Here is a 23,673-nt window from a genome sequence, read left to right on the forward strand (position 1 = left end):
ATTGGGACTGTCCCGCCTAAATCAGGACGTTTGGGAGGGTATACATTATTACTGACAATACACAGGTTTTCCTTGTGTGTTGTCACTAGAGCTGCTCAGGCTCGGTTCCTCGAGAACCAAACACACCCGAACTTAGGGGATCCGAGTACCGAGCCGGCTTGGTACTTTCTTGCACTTTCGGAATTGAAAAAGAGGCCAAACGTCATTGTGACGTCGTCGGATCTCTCGAGTTTTGAATTCCTTTTTAAGATCCAACATAGCGAGGGGTGGGAGGGAGGGCGGACCCCCATTTTTCTTTTCTGCCACTGCTGTGTGCCAATGTTTCCTAGATGTGCTAGGAACTGCCGTGTGTTTGTGTCTTTGCTCTGTCGCTTACCATCCAGCCAGGTCGCTGCAGTATTTGTTTGAAAGTGTATGAAAATAATATTGTGACTTGTGAGGTGGTCAAAATTGACTAAAAATGACTTGAAATGAATGTTATTGAGGTAATAATAATGTTGGAACAAAAAAAGAGCAAAATTATGTGATTTTAGCATATTTTCGCATTTTTTTCTAAAAAAAACAAAACACGCGAGGGTGGTTTTATCAAAACACAAAGCTAATCCAGATTCAAAACCAGTTCACGGGGGTCAGTGAGTATCTCTAGTTGTCACGTTTTTGCATCACCCCCCCCCCCCCCCCCCCAAGATGTGCCAAGCAGTGGTCATGATGCCGCGGTCTGCTCTGCATTGCGTCAAGGCCCCGCCCATGCCAGAAGGGAGGGAGGCAGGGTCTGCATAGGGTAGCCTAGTATGTGTATTATATATAGAAACACTGTCTTCTTTCCAATGTCATTGAGCAGTTTTAAAGTAAATAAGCACTCAATGTACAAATATATAGATAAGATAAATATTTATTTTGTGGAGCAATATATAGACCAGTTTATGGATTGTTAAAGTGGACAGATATAGCCTCAGTGATGTCACTAGTTCCTAGTGAATTGATTGGCTGCCTTCTCATGAATATAATTCATCAGACAACATGGCTGCCTCCACCGTGTGTGGATGACGAGCGCACTGTAATTGTTTGTGATGAGGAAAGTAACAGGTTTTTGTTTTCTTTTACTGTGCATTAGTATCTAGTATTAGTCCATGGAGTTTAAATTGATAAACTGCTGTAAACTAAGAGAGAGTTTGTAAAAAAAAACACATCAGTGTAATGAATGGAATCTTGGAGAAACTGATGGAAATTTCTTACAGGAAGAGATTGCTGACACCCAGGCTCTCTATAATGTCTTGTTTAAAATGACTGGAGCATGGTGGGAGACACAAACTGCTGAACATAGATGACACTTCATCTGCCTGATATATATGCATTGTATATAAAATTTGTGTGTCAATATAAAAGGGAAATTAAGCCCCAAAAATGAATCCACCCTGAGATATATCTATTCCTAAGTGTGATAATTGGGTATTTTTCAGATTGGGTAATGCTGACCTACATTTATTTTAGAGAGAAGAAAAACCTAATTGCTGCATGTATTGCTGTTGACAATCTAGTATATTGATTCTAGTCGGTGACTTGGAATATGGGAATGACTTTAATAGATATATATGGTAGCATGCAGCTTCCTCTTAAACACCTTTCATTTGCAATACAGATATAATAAACAACATATATGGCATTGCATGGAGGTATACCCCAAAATTCCTTACACGGTGGGGTTTATATATGAAGCAACCGTATATATCTTTATTTCAGAACCCGCTGAACTTCAAAAACAATATGTATTATAAAAGGGAAAAAAAGGTTCAAAGTCCTGTTTTCGTCAGCATAAACTAAGTGGAAAATGGAGGGAAAAAAATTAATAAAATTAAAACAAATTATGCTGACTAGAAAAAAATGTCATTAATGTAAAGTATCAAAGTATATTTAAATGTAAAGACTAAAGTTAAATGGAAAGGATTTCCATTTAACTTCCTCCACTGTTTTTTCCCTGTTGTATCACTGTGAGAACTTATATGGGGACGGGTATGATAAGAGTTCTTTGTCCATCCAGAACATCCCTCACAATGTTTCTTACCGTTAATAATCTCTTTTGATGTCTCGGTATTCTGTTTGGGTAAAGGCTGAATATAATATTTTTATTTATACAATAATTGTTTCATATCATTATTTTACGTTTAATGGGGCCTAGCTTCCGACCTCTCATCTAACTGTGTCAGTAATTCAATATTTGCATTTCCCTCTATTTAAAGGTGACGGAAACTGACAACTTTGAAGAGAAATCGTTGGCGGACGATCCCAAAGGAAGTTGTCGCAGTCCAACTTTAGGCAACAGTCTTCTGAAGTACCGAAGTCGATCACAAGGTAATCCGCTGCCGGTCGGGCATGAAGTCGGGTATCGGGCCATTTGGGGCATTTTTCACCACATTCCACAAACAAGATTTCTTAATAAAAATCTTTTTAAGATCAATGAGAGTTACATGTGGTGGGTGTCTGTACATCTGTGCTATCACTGGTACATATTGGCCCCAGAGTTTTTAATGATCAGCAGCCTATAGTCCTTGGGAGTAATATGGAAACACATTGCTGACAGGCTCAGAAAGTTAATTTATGAACCACAAGATGTGCGGCTACCCAACAAATGCACCTAATTTGCACTTTAGAGATGTGTAGAGGAAATGAGGCCAAGAGCGAACATAGTAGAAGTATGAAAAGCTCAACTCGGAAGTCTGGTTATCAGAGTTAGAGCCACCTCCTATGGTGCCTTCATCTATATATCACAGCTGTCCTGCTATGTAAGCTGGAGACAGCCTGTCCGGAACATCCCACATACAGAGCTTTAAATCCAATACTCGAGAGAGAGAGAGAGAGAGAGGACAAGGTTCTGGGGGAACCCACTCTTTCATTTTTTTTCTCACAAAGCATAGAAAATAATAACATCTAAGGATTGGATCAATTTTGCTATGAATTTGACTACTGCACAAATGTTCTAATTTCATAACTTAAATGATTGAATTCCGTAAAGATCAAGTTTGTTTTAAATCAAGTAAATTTTTTATTGGTTTTGATACATACAAAAAAAAAAAAGTATAGAAAAACAAACTAGACAAAAGAAAAGGACAATACATAACATAAGTTAGCCGCCAATACAAGTTTGCAGTGGGATCGATGCCAAGAAGATATTATTGTAAAGGTCACGTTTTTAATATGTAGGTCACATATATTGTATAAATACCTAATCGAGGGTCAGATTCCATTTTAGAGAATATTCACCTACAGCGATCCTCCCATAGTACGTAGCCCTTCATGGAACAGGGCGGGTCCCTCGTCACAACCGATACCTTAGATTGTATCCTTCTCCTTACTGCAAAATACCAAATAACCGTTTACACAGAATGTAGGCCAGAAAGAGGATGGCTTTTGTCAGTGGTTACCTTTTGGACAAAAATAAAATAAAATAAAAAAAACAATATATATATATATATATATATATATATATGTATGTATGTATGTATAAATCATAGCTGCCTACTCTCCCGGAATGTACGGGAGAATCCCGAATTTTTGGGAGTTCTCCCAGACTCCCGATAGTGCTGGCAAAAAACCCGGATCCAGCTGTCGGGGGGCGGGGCTAAACGCGCCATTGTGGCCCCGCCCCTTGCTGCGATTGGCTAAAATTGCACGAGATTGACGGGCGGAGCCTAACGGCGCGCCACGCGTGGCCACGTCCCCCTTGGGACCCCCTCCCGGACAGCTGCCTTCAAAAGTAGGCAAATATATATATATATATCTATGTAATGTGTAAATATTATTATACTGCTATAATGTCATGCTTGTTGCTATAATGAGACCATCCTCTAACTATGTACTTGTGATCTGATGACCCTGTACGTAGGGAGCGGCAGCCGCTTGGAGTCAGTAGGTGAAGATGACGAGCTGGCGGTGGCTAACGGAGACACTTATATTGAGAAAGGAGACAAAATACCACGCGGGGGTCGAAAACATTCACTACCGCAGCAGCTGGACTCAACAGGGTCCCGTCAGGTTAGGAATCTATGCTGCAATAAAATAATGTATGACCATTGACTATTATTTATTTAGTGTAGGTTAAAGCCAAAAGTGTAATTACATAACAAGTTTATCTTCCTGTTTCTTATTCTCTAGATGATCCTCAATTGCTCACAAACTGATGTTATATTTTGGTGTCTTGAAATTTCCTGTTACATATTAATGTCATCTTTTTTTTTTTTTTTTTTTTATCTCAATTGACACAAGATTGCTGAAATTAATGCCAGAATGTTGATACACAGTGTAATATAACATGTTTTCCTCATCATCATCATCAGCTATTTATATATTGCTACTAATTTCCCAGCAGTGTACAGAAAACTCACTCACATCAGTCCCTGCCCCATTGGAGCTTGCAGTCTAAATTCCCTAACATACATACACATAGAATGAGAGAGACTAAGGTCAATTTAATAGCAGCCAATTAACCTACCAGTATGTTGTTGGAGTGTGGGAGGAAACCGGAGCACCCGGAGGAAACCCACGCAAACACGAGGAGAACATACAAACTCCACACAGATAAGTTGGGAATCAAACTCATGACCCTAGTGCTTTGAGGCAGAAGTCCTAACCACTGAGCCACCATGCTGTCCACAGTGTAATACAAGTTATTTTTTGAGTTTACAAGTAATTTTCCTCTCAGATTTGGCAAATTTGGAAATTTGTTCTTTGTCTGGATCCCCGTAACTGGGTTTAGCAGGAAGTGAATGGAATATTATGACTTTGTAATTATGGACTCTAAAGATTTAGATCCTGGGTCGGTCTCTAAAATTTTCTTTTGAAGCGTCTTCCCCTATGCAGGCTGTTATATCAGTAAATTAATTGATGTAACGTGTTTATTTATTTCTATTAACAATCAACCACCTAATGTGTGCTATAAATATGGAAATTAACACGGTAATTCAGTTCTTTGGCGTCACCACTAAAAAAAACGCCATTGAAAAAAATGTTCAGTTTGGCTGCACACATGAAGACCATATTCATACAGATAAACGTGTATCCTATGGGGGGAGAGGCAGTGTTTTCTGTCAGCTAACGAACGCATAGAGTCTGATGTGGTCATTATCCCACCGCTTGTTCCATCCTGGATCAAAATTAAGTTTGGAACAGACCAAAATAATCATTTTCAGGAACTAAAATGTGGTGATTTCAGGTCAATCTGGTTTGAAATTACCGAATTGACCATGGAAATTGTCACGTGATCACATGTTACTTAGATGTATAACCAGATGTATCGTCGAACAAGCGGCTCTCATGAGGAATTACAGCGCTTAGTCAGCTGATCAATATCGTAGCGACTCTTGTTCACATTTCCCGGAGTATCCACCAATTTTGTAACGTTTTTACATTTCTTGCTTTAATATTTTTACATCTTTAATTGTCAATAATACGTTAAGCTTCATGGATAAATTATATATTGATTTCTAGTTATTTGCTGTGATATCGCAAATTCTCACTAATTAATTTCTTACTCGGACTTGTCTTTCTTTGCCTCATGTTCAATCATCCTGGACGCCTCTATGTAAGTGGTGCATTGCAATGAGGAATTTAGGCAAAATACTAAAACCTTGCATCGGGATAAATAGCTAAGTAGTACAACAAGTCTGTCTTGTACTGCTTGGGACAGTCTTGTCTTTACAATCCTTCTTCTTCTGACTTAATGTCTATCCTATTCCTTAAATAACTCGTCCACGTTTAGACCCACCTTGCTCTTTAGTCAGTCCCGTCCCCGATAGGGTTCCTCAATGGGACCCATCCCTTTTAACAAGTTGGTGTCTTTTAAAAATATTTAGTTGCTGTTCCCAACTCTCAGAACTGTCTCCTTTATCATTTTTAAAACTTTTGTTCATGTTACGAAGAAGAAAAGCACATTTCAATGATAAATGTGCCAGACGTGGCCTGCAGAGGCGTTTTTCTATATTTCTCTGACGCCTCTACCCACTGCTGGTATAATAAATTTGCTTTTGTACCTCTGTTAGCAACTTAATGGAGAATAGTCATTCGCACACCTCTCTGTGTCACAAATGCCTTAAGCATTATTTAAATTAGCTGCTGGTGTCGGTGTTAGTTCCTGTGACACAGCTCTCACGTAATTATTCAGAGCCAATGTACTGAAAGCTGGCGGGTTAATGATGTCACAGGGGGTGTTCCTCGGAGGCACAGTGAGTGCGCTCCTGCCAGTATATGGGCTGATCACTGTCTCATTATTACTCATGAACATTCATAGCCGCTTAGAGGACGGCTGACTTCATGCAAAACGTGTAAAACAGTGAATGTAGAAGAAACTATACAGCTGACATATACAGTGAATGTGATATTAAGTTATGTATTGTCTGTTCTGATATCATTTTATAGTAGAGTTGTGTTTAGGTGACAGTCACACATTACTATATTATTGTGTATGTAGTGCTGAGTATTTTTCTTTGTTAGTAAGTAGAGTAAGTTATTAGAATTGTGTGTAGTCTGCTATAGATATTTTTATTTGATAAATGCTTCTTAGAGGAAATTGTGTAATTTCAGAGAAGCTTCCAAGCAGAGCCGTTTCAGTAAAGAGGAACTTCCCTCGGCCCACCAGATAATGCCCACTACATTTACTCATAATACAGACTGGATTAGAGAGGCCCCAAGAACCTTTATCTCAGCCTAACGGTGTCATAGACAGACCCTAGTTTCAAATTTCATGTGAATTGTAAAGTTAACATATTCAGATTAAAAAGAAAGGGAAAACCAAATGTAATTAGTAGCCTCAACCTTATAATCTAAATATTAACTCTAACATTACCCTAATATTAGCCCAAGTTCTAAATCGGAACCTACGTCAAATTTTAAGCCTAGACCTAAACAAAGTAATTTTCCAAGGCTAACCATAATCCTGGCTCACGTTCTCAAATTATTTTGAATCTTTCTTGCCTAATCTCCTGGAATTTCTGAAAGGCTCCACAATTTCGGGGAGTCCTCTTGGAAGAGTCGGCACCCTCCTGGTTCAAAGCAGAGACAAGGCTTTAATGACTCAATAAGCGTCATTAGCCCTCCCTATGCAATGCCGTGAAACTCGTTATTACGAAGCAATGGCGTCACCTCCTGCTCTTACCACCTGACCTGAGGTTATAAAAGTTGGCAAGCTATTCTTTCCGTTAATGCCATCCGCAGTCAAACCAATAATGGACATGGAGGAGCAAAACTAAGCTATCTCTTCTTTAATTAATAAATATACTTAGTCCAATTTGGGGGTGATTTGGAAATCACACTATGTAATCATGTATTTACTTATTTTCCAAACTGATGGCAGAATCAAACAGACATGATATATGTAAATTTGGGGAACTGCTGTCTTTAATTACACAATTTCTCTTCCTAATTCCTCTTACACAGTGACTAGTACTGCTGATAAGAGGTTAACAGCCTGAATCTGTGGGAACGTTTTAGTTTTATGTCAAAACACTCCTCTGTCTCCCTTACCAGGAATACGCTTTTGTGAAGAAGACGGCGAGGTCTTTAAGCACAGCGCAGGTGGAGTCGCCCTGGAGATTCGCTCAGCCATCCATCATCTCCAATATCGTCCTAATGAAAGGCCAAGGGAAGGTAAATGTGTACCTGGGGAATGGCTTTCTCTGCAAGATTAATCAGAGAAAAGGTTTCTAATGGAACGCGTAACTTCTTCAAAGCTCGAATCCCACCCACCAGTGTTCAGAGCGGCAGAGTTTTATTTGTAAATGCCCCTGTGCTACACATCTCATAAGTTATCTACGCAGCTGCCGTGCCGTAAAGTAACTCTCATAATTCCTGACCTCCTTAATGACCGAGACGCTCTCTGCGCAGCTTTCCAAGAAATGTTTTTACAAGTCACACTAGAGTTATTTATCACGCCACCATTACTTCTGCTCTTAAAAGCACCACTGTCACTGAAATAGGATGAGACGAAGAACGATGGGGCCTGGTAATATTTTAGAACGTAGATTTGTTTTAAAAGAAAAAAAGATAATACCTGTATATCTGTTTCTTGTTTGTAATTTGAAACTTTGGGAGTTTTGGCAAACTCTCTTCCCCTGATGTATTTACACAGTCTCCTGTAGGGAGAATGTTTTTTCTTTTGCAAACGTATTGAAAACTCAGTTACAGTTTGATCACGTTTAATGTAGTCGCTCTTTGCATTGTTTATTTTTCTTAATGACTCTGTGCATGTGGACGGTTCCTGCAGACGGTATATAGTAACGATTAGCAGTGATTTATAAACCATAGTGTGGATAAATACCCCAGTACTTAAAGGCACCGCTATAATGATAATGCAATGCAACTGAATGTTGGATTAAATAAGCATATTTTTATAGATCGTTATGAAACATATTTGCCAATTTTTCCTTGTTGGCATGAGAGAGATCCCATGGGAGGTGGGCGTGCCGGGGGCGGGGCTTGAGGAATCGCATCATTTTGGCCCCACCCCCTAAACGATTGTTACAATTTTGGCCAACTACAGCAGGGGGCGGGGCAAAGGTGAAAGAATATTTGCGTCTTTAAGGCCCCCCCACCCCAACACTTATCTTTTGCGGGGGCGAGAACCGGGAGGTCTCCTAGAAATCCCGGACATTCCGGGAGACTAGACAACTATGCTTAAAGAAAAGCAGCTAATGAATCTCTATAGACTGTTGTTTACATTTCTGTCTCCATTACTGAAGTCATGTTGTCTTACCTATCAGTCTTTGATTAAATTGGTCTCCGTGAAAATGGCCACCTCCATAGGCATCAATACATGGGCATAGGACACAATTTCTGAACTGTGTCATCATGCCACAGATGGCGAAGCCAACCACGTCTTGTACTGGCTCAGCATCAGGGAGAATGCCAGACTCTTCAGGGAGTGAGGGAGATCACCCCTATTTCAGGGAGTCTCCCTGACATTCAGGGAGAGTTGGCAAGTATGGTTATAGACCATTTTTTTGTCATGATGTTCCTCCCTTTTTAAAATGTTTTAACAGACTGTTTCTGGTAATGCTCCTAAATAGGTTCACGCTGCTTACACACAGAACCAACATAAAAAATCAAAATCTAGATCGTTATAGTTTTTATTCTTCTGGAAGCAAATTATTTAATCCTACAATATAGGATATATAGAGCAGAGTGAAAATAATTCTATAAGTGAGTGTGAAAGAGCAAACCGTGCAGGAGATTATTCTGGTAACAAGACAAGTAGGTTGTTCCTCCCAAATGGTAACCGCTTCTTGAAAACTCATATTTCTTAGTGTAGTTCCGTTTAGAGGACAGAAATAAATTATATCTGTTTTCAAGCAATATACCCTGGTATCTTTGCTACAGTTCAATAACCCAGCCAGAAACAATAAAGTTGTGTGAGACAGGAACATGTTTTGGGTATAGTTCCCGATTAATTAAAACCTAATTTAAACACGTAGTTCTGTAAAATAAGCAAAGTGTGTTAATGCTTTCTTGATTGTTACCAGGGCCTCGGGTTCAGCATTGTAGGGGGTCAGGATTCCGCTAGAGGTCGAATGGGAATTTTTGTAAAGACGATTTTCTCAAACGGAGCCGCAGCTGCAGACGGGAGACTAAAAGAAGGTATGAATAAATTCACAGTGATACTTGTCTTTATGTTCACCGTTACCATCTTAATTTGCTCATCGTCAGTCCATCTTCTGATATCTCTGCCTTAGTTATTGCATGTCTGTACTTCCTAAATGAGTCACTGTGCACCCTGCATGCACAGGTCTCAGTATCCCACTGCCGACACCAATATTTTTTACAGCTTAAACCGAAACCAAATAATTCTCTGAGCACTGGTGCCCTCGACATGCACCTGGGTTGCCTACTGACTAAATACAACCCTGCCCTGGAACTCTCACACTAATATAAGTAATCGCACAGTTAATTCTTTATTTTGAATTACTGCAAATATGCTTCAGTAAATTCAGATTGCAGCGTATGAGCAGTGCAGCTAGTCTCTTCTGACCTACATAATTCCCATATTTATTCCAGTCGAGGACTTTAAGTTCATCTGTCCTTCCAGATCTGATCAGAGAAGCAAATATATAATTTTTTGTCTTATCGTGAAGCCCTTCAGCGTCAAGCATGTGACCTAGATAAGAGTAAAGCACTGCTGAGGCGTTCAATCACTGTACTTTGTGTGTGATGCTCACATCAGAAATGTCTTCAAAATAATTTGTCACAGACCACCTACGTTAACCATTGTCATGGCAATAATTTTCTTTCTCACTTTCTCTCTGTTAAAATTTAATTACTTGCTGCTTGTTATGTTATAATAAAACGTATTTATCTGCGTGTTTGCTGTTTTATATTTGTTTGTGTTTTCCCATTATTTCAGCACTAATATCGGTGTTTTATTAACAGGAGATGAAATCCTGGAAGTTAACGGAGAGTCGTTGCAAGGGTTGACCCACCAAGAAGCTATTCAAACCTTTAAGGTATCCTGGAAGTCGGCTGGATTATATAATGATATATTGTATACATACACACAGTCAGAGGTTTTTTTTGTCATAGAACTCACAGAACTGAGTTCCGGCACCTTTTTTTTGACGGATTTTCCAAGTTTTCAAAGTAACTTTAGAACATTTGATGTTTGGTCCATGTGGCCTTGAATCGCCCTGTCGAGCGTAGCAGGTCGGCGGCAAAATCATTAAAACGGTGCATGCGGGCTGCTTGTGTGTCCAGTCCGATGCACGCGTACTTCGTCTCCGCTGCTTGAGATGGCGCTGCTCGGCTTGTGGCGCTGCTCAGCTTGTGATTGGTCGTGCGCTGAGAGCTTACTGCGGGCGGCGACCGTTATGTTTCGCTACACTACTGACGTGTGTGGGTGCGTGTACAGTGATTGACTACGTGATGTGAGTTCCGGCACCTTTTTTCTTACAAAAAAAGCACTGCACACAATAGATCCTCTCTCTGTTAATGCTTCTAGTGTGTTGTCTAACAGAGCCCATTTCGTAGAGATATAACTTATCTTGGCCTTTTTGTACACTCTGACCTTCCAGGTCGTATGACATGGATATCGAATGGGTGCCGTTATACTAAAGGGTAACAGACAGACATTCTATATTTAGCTAAAGTTGATAAGTGTTGGTCTCATTCATTACCTAAAGAGCCCAGATAAGGTCACATTTAAAACAACAATTCTGGCCTTTTAATCTTTTTTGCTACACATGTACGGAGCATTATAGAAACCAGGCCACGATTCCGAACTCCCATATGTCACTGTATCAGACAGGCGTCTTGAGTCTTTGTGTTTGTGGTATTTAACCTGTTATCCAGAAAGTAATGAAAGCCAGCGAGGGAAAACATGTAAATAATTGCTGCTGCTCAGTGACCATCAATCACTGATCTCTTCTTCCAACAGTCACTGTGAGGAGCACCGATCAGGGCCGTAACTAGGGCTGTGCGAGAGGTGCGACCGTCCAGGGCGCAATGCTGAAGGGGGGCGCAATTTAGGAATGTTTTAGGTTCATTTGGTTAAAATTGAGGGCTAGGGGGGGCGGCATTTGTCTTTCTCGCCCCGGGCTCTAGAATTCTAAGTTACGGCTCTAGCACCGATAAACAATTTAATGAAGAGGGGACTGCCAGGGGCAGTGTGTGGAAAGACATGGGTCAGCTTTAAAATGTAGTTTAGATATGGTGCTCTGTATAAAGCAAAAACCCCTTACCTGTAAAATCTAAAGTCTCAAGAATTCCAGATAAAATATCTTATATTTGTATTGACATTTATCATCCTATAAAAGTCCTGGCTGATTCCAGGGACTAGAACATTTTTACTAAAAAAATTAAAATACACCCCACAAAAGTGCCTATGGGGGCACCAACCACCCAGGTTATCAGGTATATGAGAGTCGATGTCACTGGGGGAGCAGACTATCCCCTGTGGAATAATTGTGTATGACCCATTAGTTTATTGTGAACCGGACTCTTCTGCTGGTAGCAACAGAGGGCGTTCAGCGCTAAAGGAGTGGAAGAAGGCGTCATTGGCGGAAATTTTCCCGCTAAGTTTGATGCCTTTGGATCATACGTTCATGGGACTGTCCAAGCAGAAGTGTTTAATATACTCTCTTATTACACTTTTGTAATAAAATATATAGACATATATGTGTGTGTTATTAACCTGTTGCTATGTATGTTTTTTTTTCCACAGCAACTCAGGAAAGGTGTGATAACGTTAACAGTGCGCACTCGGCTGCGCAGCCCCAGCCTCACACCTTGTCCCACCCCAACCTTAATGAGCCGCTCCAATTCCCCAAACTCCAGCATCGGCGCTGGGACACCTGTGCCCGGCTCGGACGAGGGGGACTCCTCTGCTCTGTGTCGCAAGGGACCAGGCCCCAAAGATAGGATCATCATGGACGTAACACTTAACAAAGGTAAACTAAAAATATACTTCTATGTTTAGAACCTTGGAGCAGAAGGCGCTGTAACCGTGCTGGATGCTCAGATCTTCTAGAGAAATTGTTGTGATCAGTATTGTGCCAGGAACAATAGATCTTTTTGTTGTAGTATCATAATAATAGAGAATATTTGTATGAAGATGTCATTATTGTAACCAAACTCAAAATTACAGTTCCTTACGACATTGCCGTCTATATCTATATTGGTCAAAATAACGAAATACTTGTTGTATTAATCAGTGTTCCAAGACCTGAATTTGGGATTCATGGGTGTGTTAAGTTATAGGAGAACACTTAGTGCACATTAATGACTATATCCTCTGCTGTGTCCCTGTTACAGAACCCGGTGTTGGTTTAGGTATTGGCGTTTGCTGCCTAACACTTGAAAACAGCCTACCAGGGATTTATATTCACAGCCTAGCGCCAGGATCCGTAGCCAAGATGGATGGAAGACTGAGGTACGCGTCATTAAAATCCGAAACACAATTTTTATTTTTTTCAGTTATGCTTTTTAATTAAGTGATAACAATTGCTCCAATGATCTAAGACATAATGACAATAAATGTTTACTCTTTTACACAGTTTTCTCAATAAATCTAAAAGTGACTATCCACATGGAATTATTCTTTGGTGGTGTAATCACTGGGATACCACAAGTGGGAGATTCTTGGTCCTTTAGTGCCTTCATTTAAAGTATTCTATATATTACTTATTGGAATGCTGTTGGGTTACCATGATTCCACTAGTTGGGGGAGGAGAGAATGTGTGCAGTATACGTAATAATTACATATCGTAATAATTTAATCTAGAATGCAGAATAAGGGAATTGGTACTGTGCGCATGCAGAATTAGGGAAGTGGTACTGTGCACATGCATGGATGTTATTAAGAACAGGTTTTGATAATTGCGTTCGGAGTGATACTGTTCAGACCCAATCAAAATTAAAACCTCCAAATCGCAGGACTGTCCATAGAATTTAAGGGCGGTTTGCAACTATGAATATTCCCATATTTATAATTGCTGTCCTCTCTCCCACTGCTGAACGGTAACCGTAATTGTATTACTGTTTTATTCAAGTCGACTATTCCTAAATATCATATCACTATTACTAAATATTTGCTGTTTCCATTTATACAGTGTAACGTTCCATATATCTAACGGGAGCGAACACTCTTTCATGTCAGATGTTTCAGTTGTGTATATTTTCAGAGCTATATATTAGTATATTAAAGCCTGTTTGATGTAGTCATTCCACTTAAACCAGTACGCAGTTATCACTTTGGTCGAAAATTGTAGCAAAGTCACATAAGATTAAATCAACAGTTCTCGTGAAAGGATCTTTTTTTTTTTTTACTGAAAATATGGTTTTAATAAACGGGGAAATCCTTCTGAGACAGCCTAGATGATCTATTTTGTGAATCGTTCCAGATGTTCTTATATAATGACACCGTTCAGTGTGAATTGTTGCAGACTTTCTTCAATGCTTTTTATTCTGGATTAAGTCCCAGCAGTTAATTCATTATGCAGCTCAATCTCCTACACCTACAACACATTCCGCGTTTTAAATTTTTGATTTATTTATGCCATCGGTGTCACCGATCATGAAAGACACTGTTAAACGCCACACGCTAAAATATGTATCTGTCAGATCAAAGAGGTTTAAGTTGTTTTTGATCTTAATGAGCCGGAATTATTTATCCGTAGAAAGGAACATTAATGAACTTTCACAAGGAATTACGATGTAATCAATCTGGAGTCTAAATGGCAAAACTTGTATATATTCCCCATATATTTTTTATGGAGTTGTGTTTACAGGAGACATAATGGAATGAAGTACTCTGCTTGATAATATCAAATACCTTTTGCATCCTAAAAGGAAATGACTTTTATCAACATTAAGGGGCATATTTATGAAAGCACGGTAGTGCACTTACCGTGAAATTAAGCTCCCTGGGTGTCCTCCGGATATTTATGAAAGGTGCATCGCAGTGGATATCTGCTGCTTTGCACTCCTCTTCGTTTTTGGGAGCAGTCACCATTCTACGGTATGGTGACTGCTCCCAGCTCAAATCTAACAAGTTCCGAAAAACATTTTTTTCGGAAACTTGTCTTGATAAGCTGCAGCCGGCGGACATTATCATAATCGAAGAAATCCAATGCTGTCAGCTCTGCTCCGAAGAGCAGAGCTGGACAGCACATGTGTGGAGGGATCACATGATCCCCCCCCTGTCACTCACCGATCTCTCTCTGCAACGATAGTTGCAGCGACAGAGTGGGGATCTTTGTTCTTGGAACTGCACATGCGCAATTGGAGAATGAAGAGAACGAGGAGAAGATCGGGAGACAGCGCTTCCGAAGAGGGGGGTAAGTATGATTTTTTTTATCACAGAAACAGCAGTTTTTTGGAACTGCTGTTTCTGTGATCTGTTGTTCATAGATTTGAGAAATAGTTCAATCAAATAAGGATTGATAACTATTTCTCACTTTTGCCGAACATTGATAAATGTGCCCCTAATTATCTTCAAAAATCTTAGTGCTAGTGATATTTCTTTTCTACTTGGATAATATTTAGCATAAAAAGAATTAAAATAAGTATATGAAAGTGGGATGCACTCTTTGGTCATTTCTAAGTGGTTATAAATTATGCTCTGAATAAATGCAACACTGCAGCAACAGAGGCAAATCAATTTGTATCCAACTGATAAGTCAAAGCATCACAGTAGAACAATATTATATACTTCATTATCTGCACACTTAATATTTCTGAAATCCCATATATAAATGAAATGTCAGTCTTCTAGAATGTTATGCCATTGTTTGTCCATGATGCACTTTCATATACATGATTCATTTGTTTGTTGTTCCAGTTGATTTGCTCTTTTCAACAATAATTGGCTTCTAAAGCTTTTTGAAATTGGACAGCTCTTTCAGAATAGCTAATAACAGTTGGTTAGATTCATTGAATCTGGGCATAACAGGGCTTAAGTATGAATGCTGTGTTCAAACCCCACACTGACCTCTTTAGACAAGCCAAATAGGTGGAAAAACATGGATGTACATTGGTCCTGCTGGCAAATAGCAGAAGTCAGGTTAAAGTCCTGTACTAAGAGCTGGGTGTCTGACATGCATTTTAGCAACAAATGTTATGACAACTTAGTGACATGTGTTACTCATCGTAACCACCATGTGTTTGATTTGCAATTTAAAGGGACACTAATCTCAACATTTTTGTTTATTTAGGTGTCTGACAAAGTGAAGTACTTTAGTCTGCAGGATGGAGGGTGGGTGGTGCTGATAGCAGGGTGGCGTGACTTTAGTACAAACTTAGGGCTTGTCCACATGATATTGTATAAAACTTAGAGGCTTCCACTCAGTTGCGTATATTACTGCAGTGTGCGGTCTTGTCATCAGTGGATCTCTCTGCCGTATCATTTCTCCAGAGGCTGCTTCACATAGACATATAGGAGAAGGTCTTATGCTGCTTACCTATCAGGCACAGTCACACAATATACAGAAAGCCTTTCTGTACAAAATGGAATATGAATATACATCTTTATCAAAAACTTTGAATAAAGTGTCATTAATAAAGCACGGTTAACACTTCAATAAGCTTTGTGTCTCATGGGTGCTTTAAATACATTGTTTGACGTAGACAAAGCTCTGGTATGACAGGGAAACGTCATTTCAGCCACACCTGCATGCAAATCAATTACACACTTGATTTACTAGTAAATAATGATAAGAACTCCCTTTGTATTCTTTAAAGCAGTGGATCCCAAACGTTCTCACTTCGAGGCACCCCTAAGGTCTCAATAATTTTTTCAAGGCACCCCTAAGCCAAAATAATTACCAAGTAGTCCCCTGCCTTGCTTACCACGGGCCCTGGCTGCGGCACCCCTGTGTGATCGCCGTGGCACCCCAGGGAGCCGTGGCACACAGTTTGGGAACCACTGCTTTAAAGGATTCCTGAACTTTTTGTGGCTCTCCAGGATCCAACTACAAGTCCCAGAATGCCCTGCCAGCTAACCATTACCTGCTGGCTGGCAAAGCATGCTGGGGCTTGTAGTTTTATAATACTTGGAGAGCCGCTGGCCATCTTTAGAGGTTGTTAAAAAAAATGACTTGCTACTAATTATGTTTGACCACTGCTGATGTTGTAATTATAGCCGCGGCGATCAGATCCTGGAAGCTGACTCTGTTAGTCTCCGCCATGCTGCATTAAGCGAAGCATATGCCATATTGAGTGAATGCGGACCAGGGCCCGTCAGCCTGATCATAAGCCGGCACCCAAACCCAAAGGTGAGGACAGCGTCTTGACTTCACACACTATAGTAAACCGAGCAAATGTTACTGGAAATTATGTTTATGTTAAAAAATGGCAACGGTACAAAATAAAGCAATAGATACTTAAAGAAGTATTCACCCAAAATCAGTAAGCTGCGGTGGACTATACCGTTCTACTTGTCTCTGTGCCTGCATTCTCCCTGATCCGAAGGCTCCAGCGTTCCGGTCCTGTACTCTGCTCTCCTGTTATATTTTGCCTGATATTTCCAGGCAACAGTGTTGATGGTGCCCCTTCCACCATGAATTTCCCAATCATGGGATTGGTTGGTACATGGGAGAGAGGTCTTTGAGGGCATCAACGGATTGGTCAGACAGTCACACTGAATGTACGTAGTATAAATCAGTAAGTACATGTAACAATGTAATAGCAAATGAAGTCAAACACAGCTGAGAATAGATGGTATAATCTACCTGTGCTCTTAGACATTGGTTAAAAAACAAGATGGGCCAAAAGTATTCTCAGTGTAGGAAAAGGTGAACGGAGGTTGGTGACTGTAGAGGAAAACATTTCACGAGCTGAGCAAGTGAAAGGAACGGAGATCATAGTGTATGTCAGAGGTTAGAAATACTACAGGAAAGAAGAAGTAAAATATATATGTTAATATTAAGCCTCCAAATGGTTCTAACCACAGGAGTCCCAGGCTCCCCTGGCCACATCATTGCTCTAACATCATTGTGAATATCAGCTACTCTGCAGGCGTGCTCCGTGTATGAGCTTGCAGATCCAATGGCACTCAGTCTATTGGCAACAGATGAGCAGGAACAATTCTGGAGACAATGGAATGGGGAGGGGATCGTCTGCCCTTTCCTCCCACTAACTATTTTTCCTCTGGTATCCCCCATCTACCGGTGCACATGGAGGGCATACAGTGATTAATAAAATCATAAAAGACATGTATAGTGATGGTGGTTTAAAAGTTTAGAGATTATTTTAGTGACTTTAATTACTAATCTGTGACATAATTTATCAATATAACCTATTTACGCATATGAAGCTACGAACAGTGTCTTGTGTGAATCTGTATTGCCAAACCACAGCATGGAAGCAATTTTACATGGGGCATAACAGGGGAACCACCAAAATTATACCCTGTTGAGATCTAACCGGACCTCCATCAAAACCTCAGTAATCAAGTTGGACATTTTATTCAATTCCTTAAATAAATGCAATCATCACTAATAAAGGAGTCTCTACATCTGTTCAAAGCAGATACAATCACGTTCTGAATTCCAGTTTTCCCATCGGTCCATCTTGTTTAGTTTTAGTAACACCTGGAAACACGTAAGGCTAGGAAACATAAGTATGATGTTTTTGGAAAGGAGCTATGTTAACTCTCAAAAAACTTGCATGCTATGTGCACGTGTAACCTAATATGAGGGGGATTTTGCAAATATTGGTAAACTTAGCATTTATGATTGAAAACTTTAAAAATTAGATTACTTCGCTTCGATCAGATGCCCTAGAGGGTTTGAATGTGATATATGCCAAACAATTATCATATTGTTTTAAAGACTGTGGTTCTAACTGTGTATCTCACAACCTGGGGGAGCGACAGTGCGGGAACAATTTCAAAACCATAATAGAACCATTTAGGAATTGTCTCTTTTTGGACCTCATTGTACTTTTTCAATTTCTTTGCTCCTTTCTTTTACATTAGTTTTGTTTCTGTTGTATTAGACCCCGTCTAGTAGGCCCCAGGTAAAGATCACATTAGTAGACCACCACCCTTTTCTAACACATGAGAGGTACTCCAAAAATATGCCAGACGTGGTGTGTTTCAGCTTTTGCTTCATGTAGATACTCTTTAAAACTAATGTAATATTGGCTAATATTATTTTACTGAAAACGGAGTGGTAGATTAACAAACTTCCAGCAGATTTAATTGTAAAAATAACAGTAAAGGAATTCATAAGTGTTTGGCATCGGGACAGGATCCTAGATTAATAAGGTAAGCGGTCAAACCAGATGGCCCGATTGGCAAAAAAAAAATCATATTTTATTACATTCCTGCTCACTTCTTGCAGGTTTACATTTTGTTCGATGAAATTAGATCTTTGTTATAGGATTAGAGATGTTTAAAGTTTGGGCACAGTTTCTGGTTAAGATTTGGGTTACGTCCAGGTGTTCGGCTGCCTAAACGATTAGGTTTACATACCAAGGTAGGGCTGGGTAATGTTTGGATTAAGTGTTTGTTTGAAGGGGTTTTCCACCACCTATAATAGGATATTAGTGGGAATCTCTCCGGTGGGACCCACCGTTTGTCGTATTTAGCAGCCGCATGTGAGTACCAAGATCACTGCCGTTCTGCTCGGGTCTTTTTACGTTTTTAGCTTTCTGATCTTGTAGCTTGTAAAGGAAGCATTATGACATTAAGGGTTTTGTATTTAATAAAATTGCCGTTTTAAAAAAATGACAGCAAAGCGCCGAGGAGCAGTGGTTCGTCGAAAACCGCCGCTTAGTAAATATACCCTTAAGTGTTAAATACTTGGAAGAATGGACTGAAGTCATGAGTTCAATTCCAGACCATGTCCTTATCTGTGAGGGGTTTGTATGTTCTCCCCGTGTTTGCGTGGGTTTCCTCTGGGTGCTCCGGTTTGCTCCCATACTCCAAAAACATACTAGTATATTAATTGGCTGGTAACAAAATTGACCCTAGTCTGTCTGTCAGTGTGTGTTAGGGAATTTAGACTGTAAGCCCCAATGGGATCGGGGACTGATGTGAGTGAGTTCTCTGTACAGTGCTGCGGAATTAGTGGGGCTATATAAATAAATGGTAATAATAATAAAAATAATAATGGAAGTTCACTATTTTCTTATCTTGTAAGGCTGTCATCACCTTAGAGGGTTAGAGTAGTTGGAGCATTTAAATTCAATGCTTAATGTGTCCTCCCCTCGCTCTCAATTTCATACAGAAACAGAAGCTTCTGATTTCTTTTCTAAACAAACACGATAATGGAAAGTAAGTCACAAGATAAAATGCGGAGAATGAAATTAAGATGTTCTGGTAAAACAGCGGGTTTTATGGCTTGGTTTATTGACTTTGGCTTTTTCCGTAATATGTTTTGTACGAGAGCAGTTTTTACATCTAAATCCTATGTATAAAAGTTTCTATACCATGACAGAAGTTTAAGGGCTCATCTACATTGGACATCCCCTTGTTTTCCTATAGTGCCTTAGAGTAAAGCTTTAGCTGGGGTTCTCCGTCCTCCCTCCCCAGACCCCCACAGTTACTTGTTTACCTGGATGCACGGGTCTTGTTTCTTAAGATCCTGCATTAATTGCATGCCGCAGTTCGAGCAGAAGTGAATTTCCAGTCCAGGCTTGGCTACCTGCTGGTATCGGTGATGGTCTGGTTAGTGTATTAGTACTATTGGTATCTGTCCCAAAAAATATTGAATAGATGAAATAGAATAGATAAAAAACATAACATTTTCCCAGTAACACTGTGAAAAATGGTGTAGTCACCCAAGGTGCAAAATTGCAAAACTCTGGCAAGGAATGGGTCCATATGTATACAATTGTACACAGTATTGATGAATGTCAAGAGTAGTTTTGTATAAATCCACTTAGATTTTGGGTGTTAGTTTTTCACTCATCCGTAACGTTCCGTAAAAACCGCTCTGTTCCGTGACTGCAGTAACGTCACATTTCATAACAGCGACCTGACAGCGTGCCCCTTTGTATAGAGAATAATAAAATAAAGATGATTCAGAAAATGTGCTCTTAAGCTTTCCAACGTCTGTGTTTTATTTTATTTTTTTTCAGCAATCTAAAGACAGCAGCTCGTCCCCTGTTAATATAAAAAATGCAATTGTAAAGTAACAATATAAAACATATGCCCATTGTTAATTGTATTTGCTTTCATATATACATAGTTTTTCCATATGCTGCAGGAGCAGATGATGAGAATTTCCAGTGAGATTTACTCATCCTGGACTTTATTTCCGTTCAGCAGCAGTTTATTCTTATGACTTGTGTATTCCATATTAGACAGTCATTCATATAGCAGGTAACAAATATTCCATAAAATATTATACATATATATCTATGTATACAGATATAGTTTGTCACCGATATTTCTTGAGTGGTCAGTGATCAGATAAGGTGTATCAACACGGCTGGCCGTAGAGTCTGTGAAATACACACAGATCTGGTATTGCAAGAACTCTGATTTACAGAGACAAGGACATCAGTTTTGGAAGTTCAGATTACGTAGGCAATAACCGTGCAAGAGTACCAAGTATGTAAAATATTAGGCATTATGCCATTGAATACCAAAACAAAGTCCATATCTCAAGGCTAAGCAGACTAGAGAGAAAAATACATCAGTTGTGAGTAGAATTAGAATATATTTCTAAAAATATTGATACTAAGTAGGTGTATTATATATGCACCTCATAAGACCTTGGGTTAACAAGTAACAAAGAGCTGTGTATCTTACAAGGCACTGAGCCAATATATCCTCTATACAAACCATAAGACCATGATTTTAGCAAGTGAAATGCTGCTGCAGGCTAGAAAATAAACTGCATATATCATAGGCTGGTCTTCCTGCGTGTACAGTGCAGTGTTGACCGCAAGTTATGGACTATCGTCATATGGTTGCTGGATCGAAGTGCCAATTGGTCAGATCCATCCAAAGTGCCTCATGCTATAGAGGCCTCACCGGCTTGTAATGAGTAGATAGGCTGCATTCCTATAACAATTAGCTTAGCCTACAAAACAGCCTGCCCCTGCTAGGTCTAGGGGACAGGTACACTCCAAGCAGAAGTAATGTACCCATCTGATATATTTACACTCATTGTGTCGGCACAGTCCTCTCCTACATACTGTGCAGCATTATTAGAGGTATTAGTCTGATGGATGGGTTGTTAGGTCACACAGCTTATAGGGTAGTTACAGTAGGTGCTTTACAAGTATAATATGCAGCCATCTAAAGAAGACTTTGCCTACACATAAATTCCACTTCCCTAATCCTTTTATGATGTCCTGTTGTACTTTCTGCTGTCTGTTTATTACCATCCAGTTCCCCTTACCAACCCGTTCCTTTATTAGCCATTCTAGTTTCATGTATGCAGCTACATATAAGCCCAAAAAACCCAAACATAAGCCTAATCCATGAAAATCACCAATACCTAACTACAGTTGCTGTTTTCGTCTTCAGACCTATAGGGCGATTTACTGGACAGTCAGTAGTGATTGAGTGGTGTGTTCTCCCAGGAATGTGCTGTCAGCGCTACTTGGCAGCGCACAGAACAGAGTGGGAAGCGGGATGATAACACGCCTTTATGTGAACATTACTTACAGTTATTCCGCTGCAGCATTTAATGATTTATTTTCTATTGCATGAAGATGTCTGAGCAAGAAATGGATGAGACCATCTCTCGTACCACTCATCGTGAGAACAAGGAACCTGGGTCTTCTCACAGCCCCGGTAAGTGACTTGTGCGCTGCATCTTCAATTGTGGAACCAGTTAGAGAAGATCTATCACTACTCCAATCCCCTGCTGATTGCCCAGAAGAGGCTGCCTAGTTTGGGTGATTAGTATTCTGACTAGTGTGCTAAAAAGCTCGACCACCATGCTAACCGCAGACACCGTCATCATATTCCTCTATGTCACTACTCTCCATCGGTCAGAGGATGGGACAGATCACCGTCCGGTATGCAGTCAGCAGAATAAGTGCACTTTGGGTCTGTCCCTCATCCAGGAGTGTACTTTGTATACAGTAGACTTTGTATAGCCACACAGGTGACACATCCTCTTTTATTTATTTTAATGATGCATGTTGTTATTTCAATTCATCATCAACATCTGTGGACCGTTAGCCGTTTAGCTGCCATCTCCAGGCTGTGCAGGGCTTGTATTTCCCCAGCAACTGGGGGAGCCACAAGTTCCCAGCCTCTGTCTTTAAATAAATACTTTTATTGAATATATTGTTAAATATAATTTTTTTGTCTTCTGTAAATTGTGTTTTTAACTGGTGGATAAAACATTTATTTAAATACAATATCCCAGGTCTGCATTTGAAGAGCCCGTCTCCAACTGTGAAGCCAAAACAAGGAGACGGATCCGCGCCGCTCAGCTGGACCATGAAGCGCTTCCTGGAGCCCGCCAGTCGGGTAAGGGTGGAGATGATCTATATACTGACTAAAATCAATACAAATAGCAATAGTACTTCAGTGTTTCTTCATGCTTTGTTGTATGCTCTGCAAAGAGCAGCTATGTGGTCTTGCTTGGTACAAGTTTATTCCTCCATTGCTGTAGCTGTATAGATGGATTTTTTTAGAAAATATATATAATATTAAATTGCCTTTACTTTTATGGGACCTCTTGGCTGCATGCAGTGGAGGCAGCCATATCTAGGACAAAACCATTATTCAGATGCAACCAACAGCTCACTAGGTGCTAGAGACGTTCCTGAGTATGAGGTAGATTAAATACTTTTTAGTTAGCTGCTCCTCCAGTTATATTTTGTGGAAAGGACTTATGTAGCTTTAGCCGTACCTTCTTTGGTGCACATTCAGTTAACGAGTTCACAATATTTGGGTTATATGCCCATTTTAAGTATCATACTTGCCAACATTCAAACTTTCTAAGTCGGGCAGGACAATCCTGGCTACTGAAATGGCGAAACATTCCCACCTACATCGGCAGATTTGGGAGGTATGTAGTATGAAAACCCAAAATTGAAAATACATTTAAGTAAACAATAATTCTGAATATTACTTATCTGGAGTTGGACGTTCCTCCTGATCCTGTGGATCCCCCAATGTCTGTAACTATCTAGTGACTTTTTCCACACCGCTTCTGCCCCTCGCCTGTTGTCAAAGCCCCTCCTCATAAAATATAAAGTTTATGGAGGAGGGGCATTGACAACATT

General features: G+C 39.9%; 1 protein-coding gene across 5 annotated transcripts in view; it reads left to right on the top strand.

The window, feature by feature from the left end:
- The window catches only part of PDZD2 (PDZ domain containing 2), a 216,374-nt gene that overhangs the window by 146,557 nt on the left and 46,144 nt on the right, over positions 1–23,673 (top strand). For all 5 annotated transcript variants that reach the window (XM_075184731.1, XM_075184741.1, XM_075184750.1 and 2 more), the window contains exons 6-15: positions 2,238–2,349; positions 3,881–4,029; positions 7,516–7,635; positions 9,507–9,621; positions 10,411–10,484; positions 12,197–12,422; positions 12,787–12,904; positions 16,613–16,745; positions 22,144–22,225; positions 22,809–22,912. In XM_075184731.1, the coding sequence (XP_075040832.1) occupies positions 2,238–2,349; positions 3,881–4,029; positions 7,516–7,635; positions 9,507–9,621; positions 10,411–10,484; positions 12,197–12,422; positions 12,787–12,904; positions 16,613–16,745; positions 22,144–22,225; positions 22,809–22,912 (1,233 nt within the window). The remainder of the gene's footprint in view (positions 1–2,237; positions 2,350–3,880; positions 4,030–7,515; positions 7,636–9,506; positions 9,622–10,410; positions 10,485–12,196; positions 12,423–12,786; positions 12,905–16,612; positions 16,746–22,143; positions 22,226–22,808; positions 22,913–23,673) is intronic.

Source organism: Mixophyes fleayi, chromosome 1, assembly GCF_038048845.1.
Source record: "Mixophyes fleayi isolate aMixFle1 chromosome 1, aMixFle1.hap1, whole genome shotgun sequence".
Lineage (NCBI taxonomy): Eukaryota > Metazoa > Chordata > Amphibia > Anura > Limnodynastidae > Mixophyes > Mixophyes fleayi.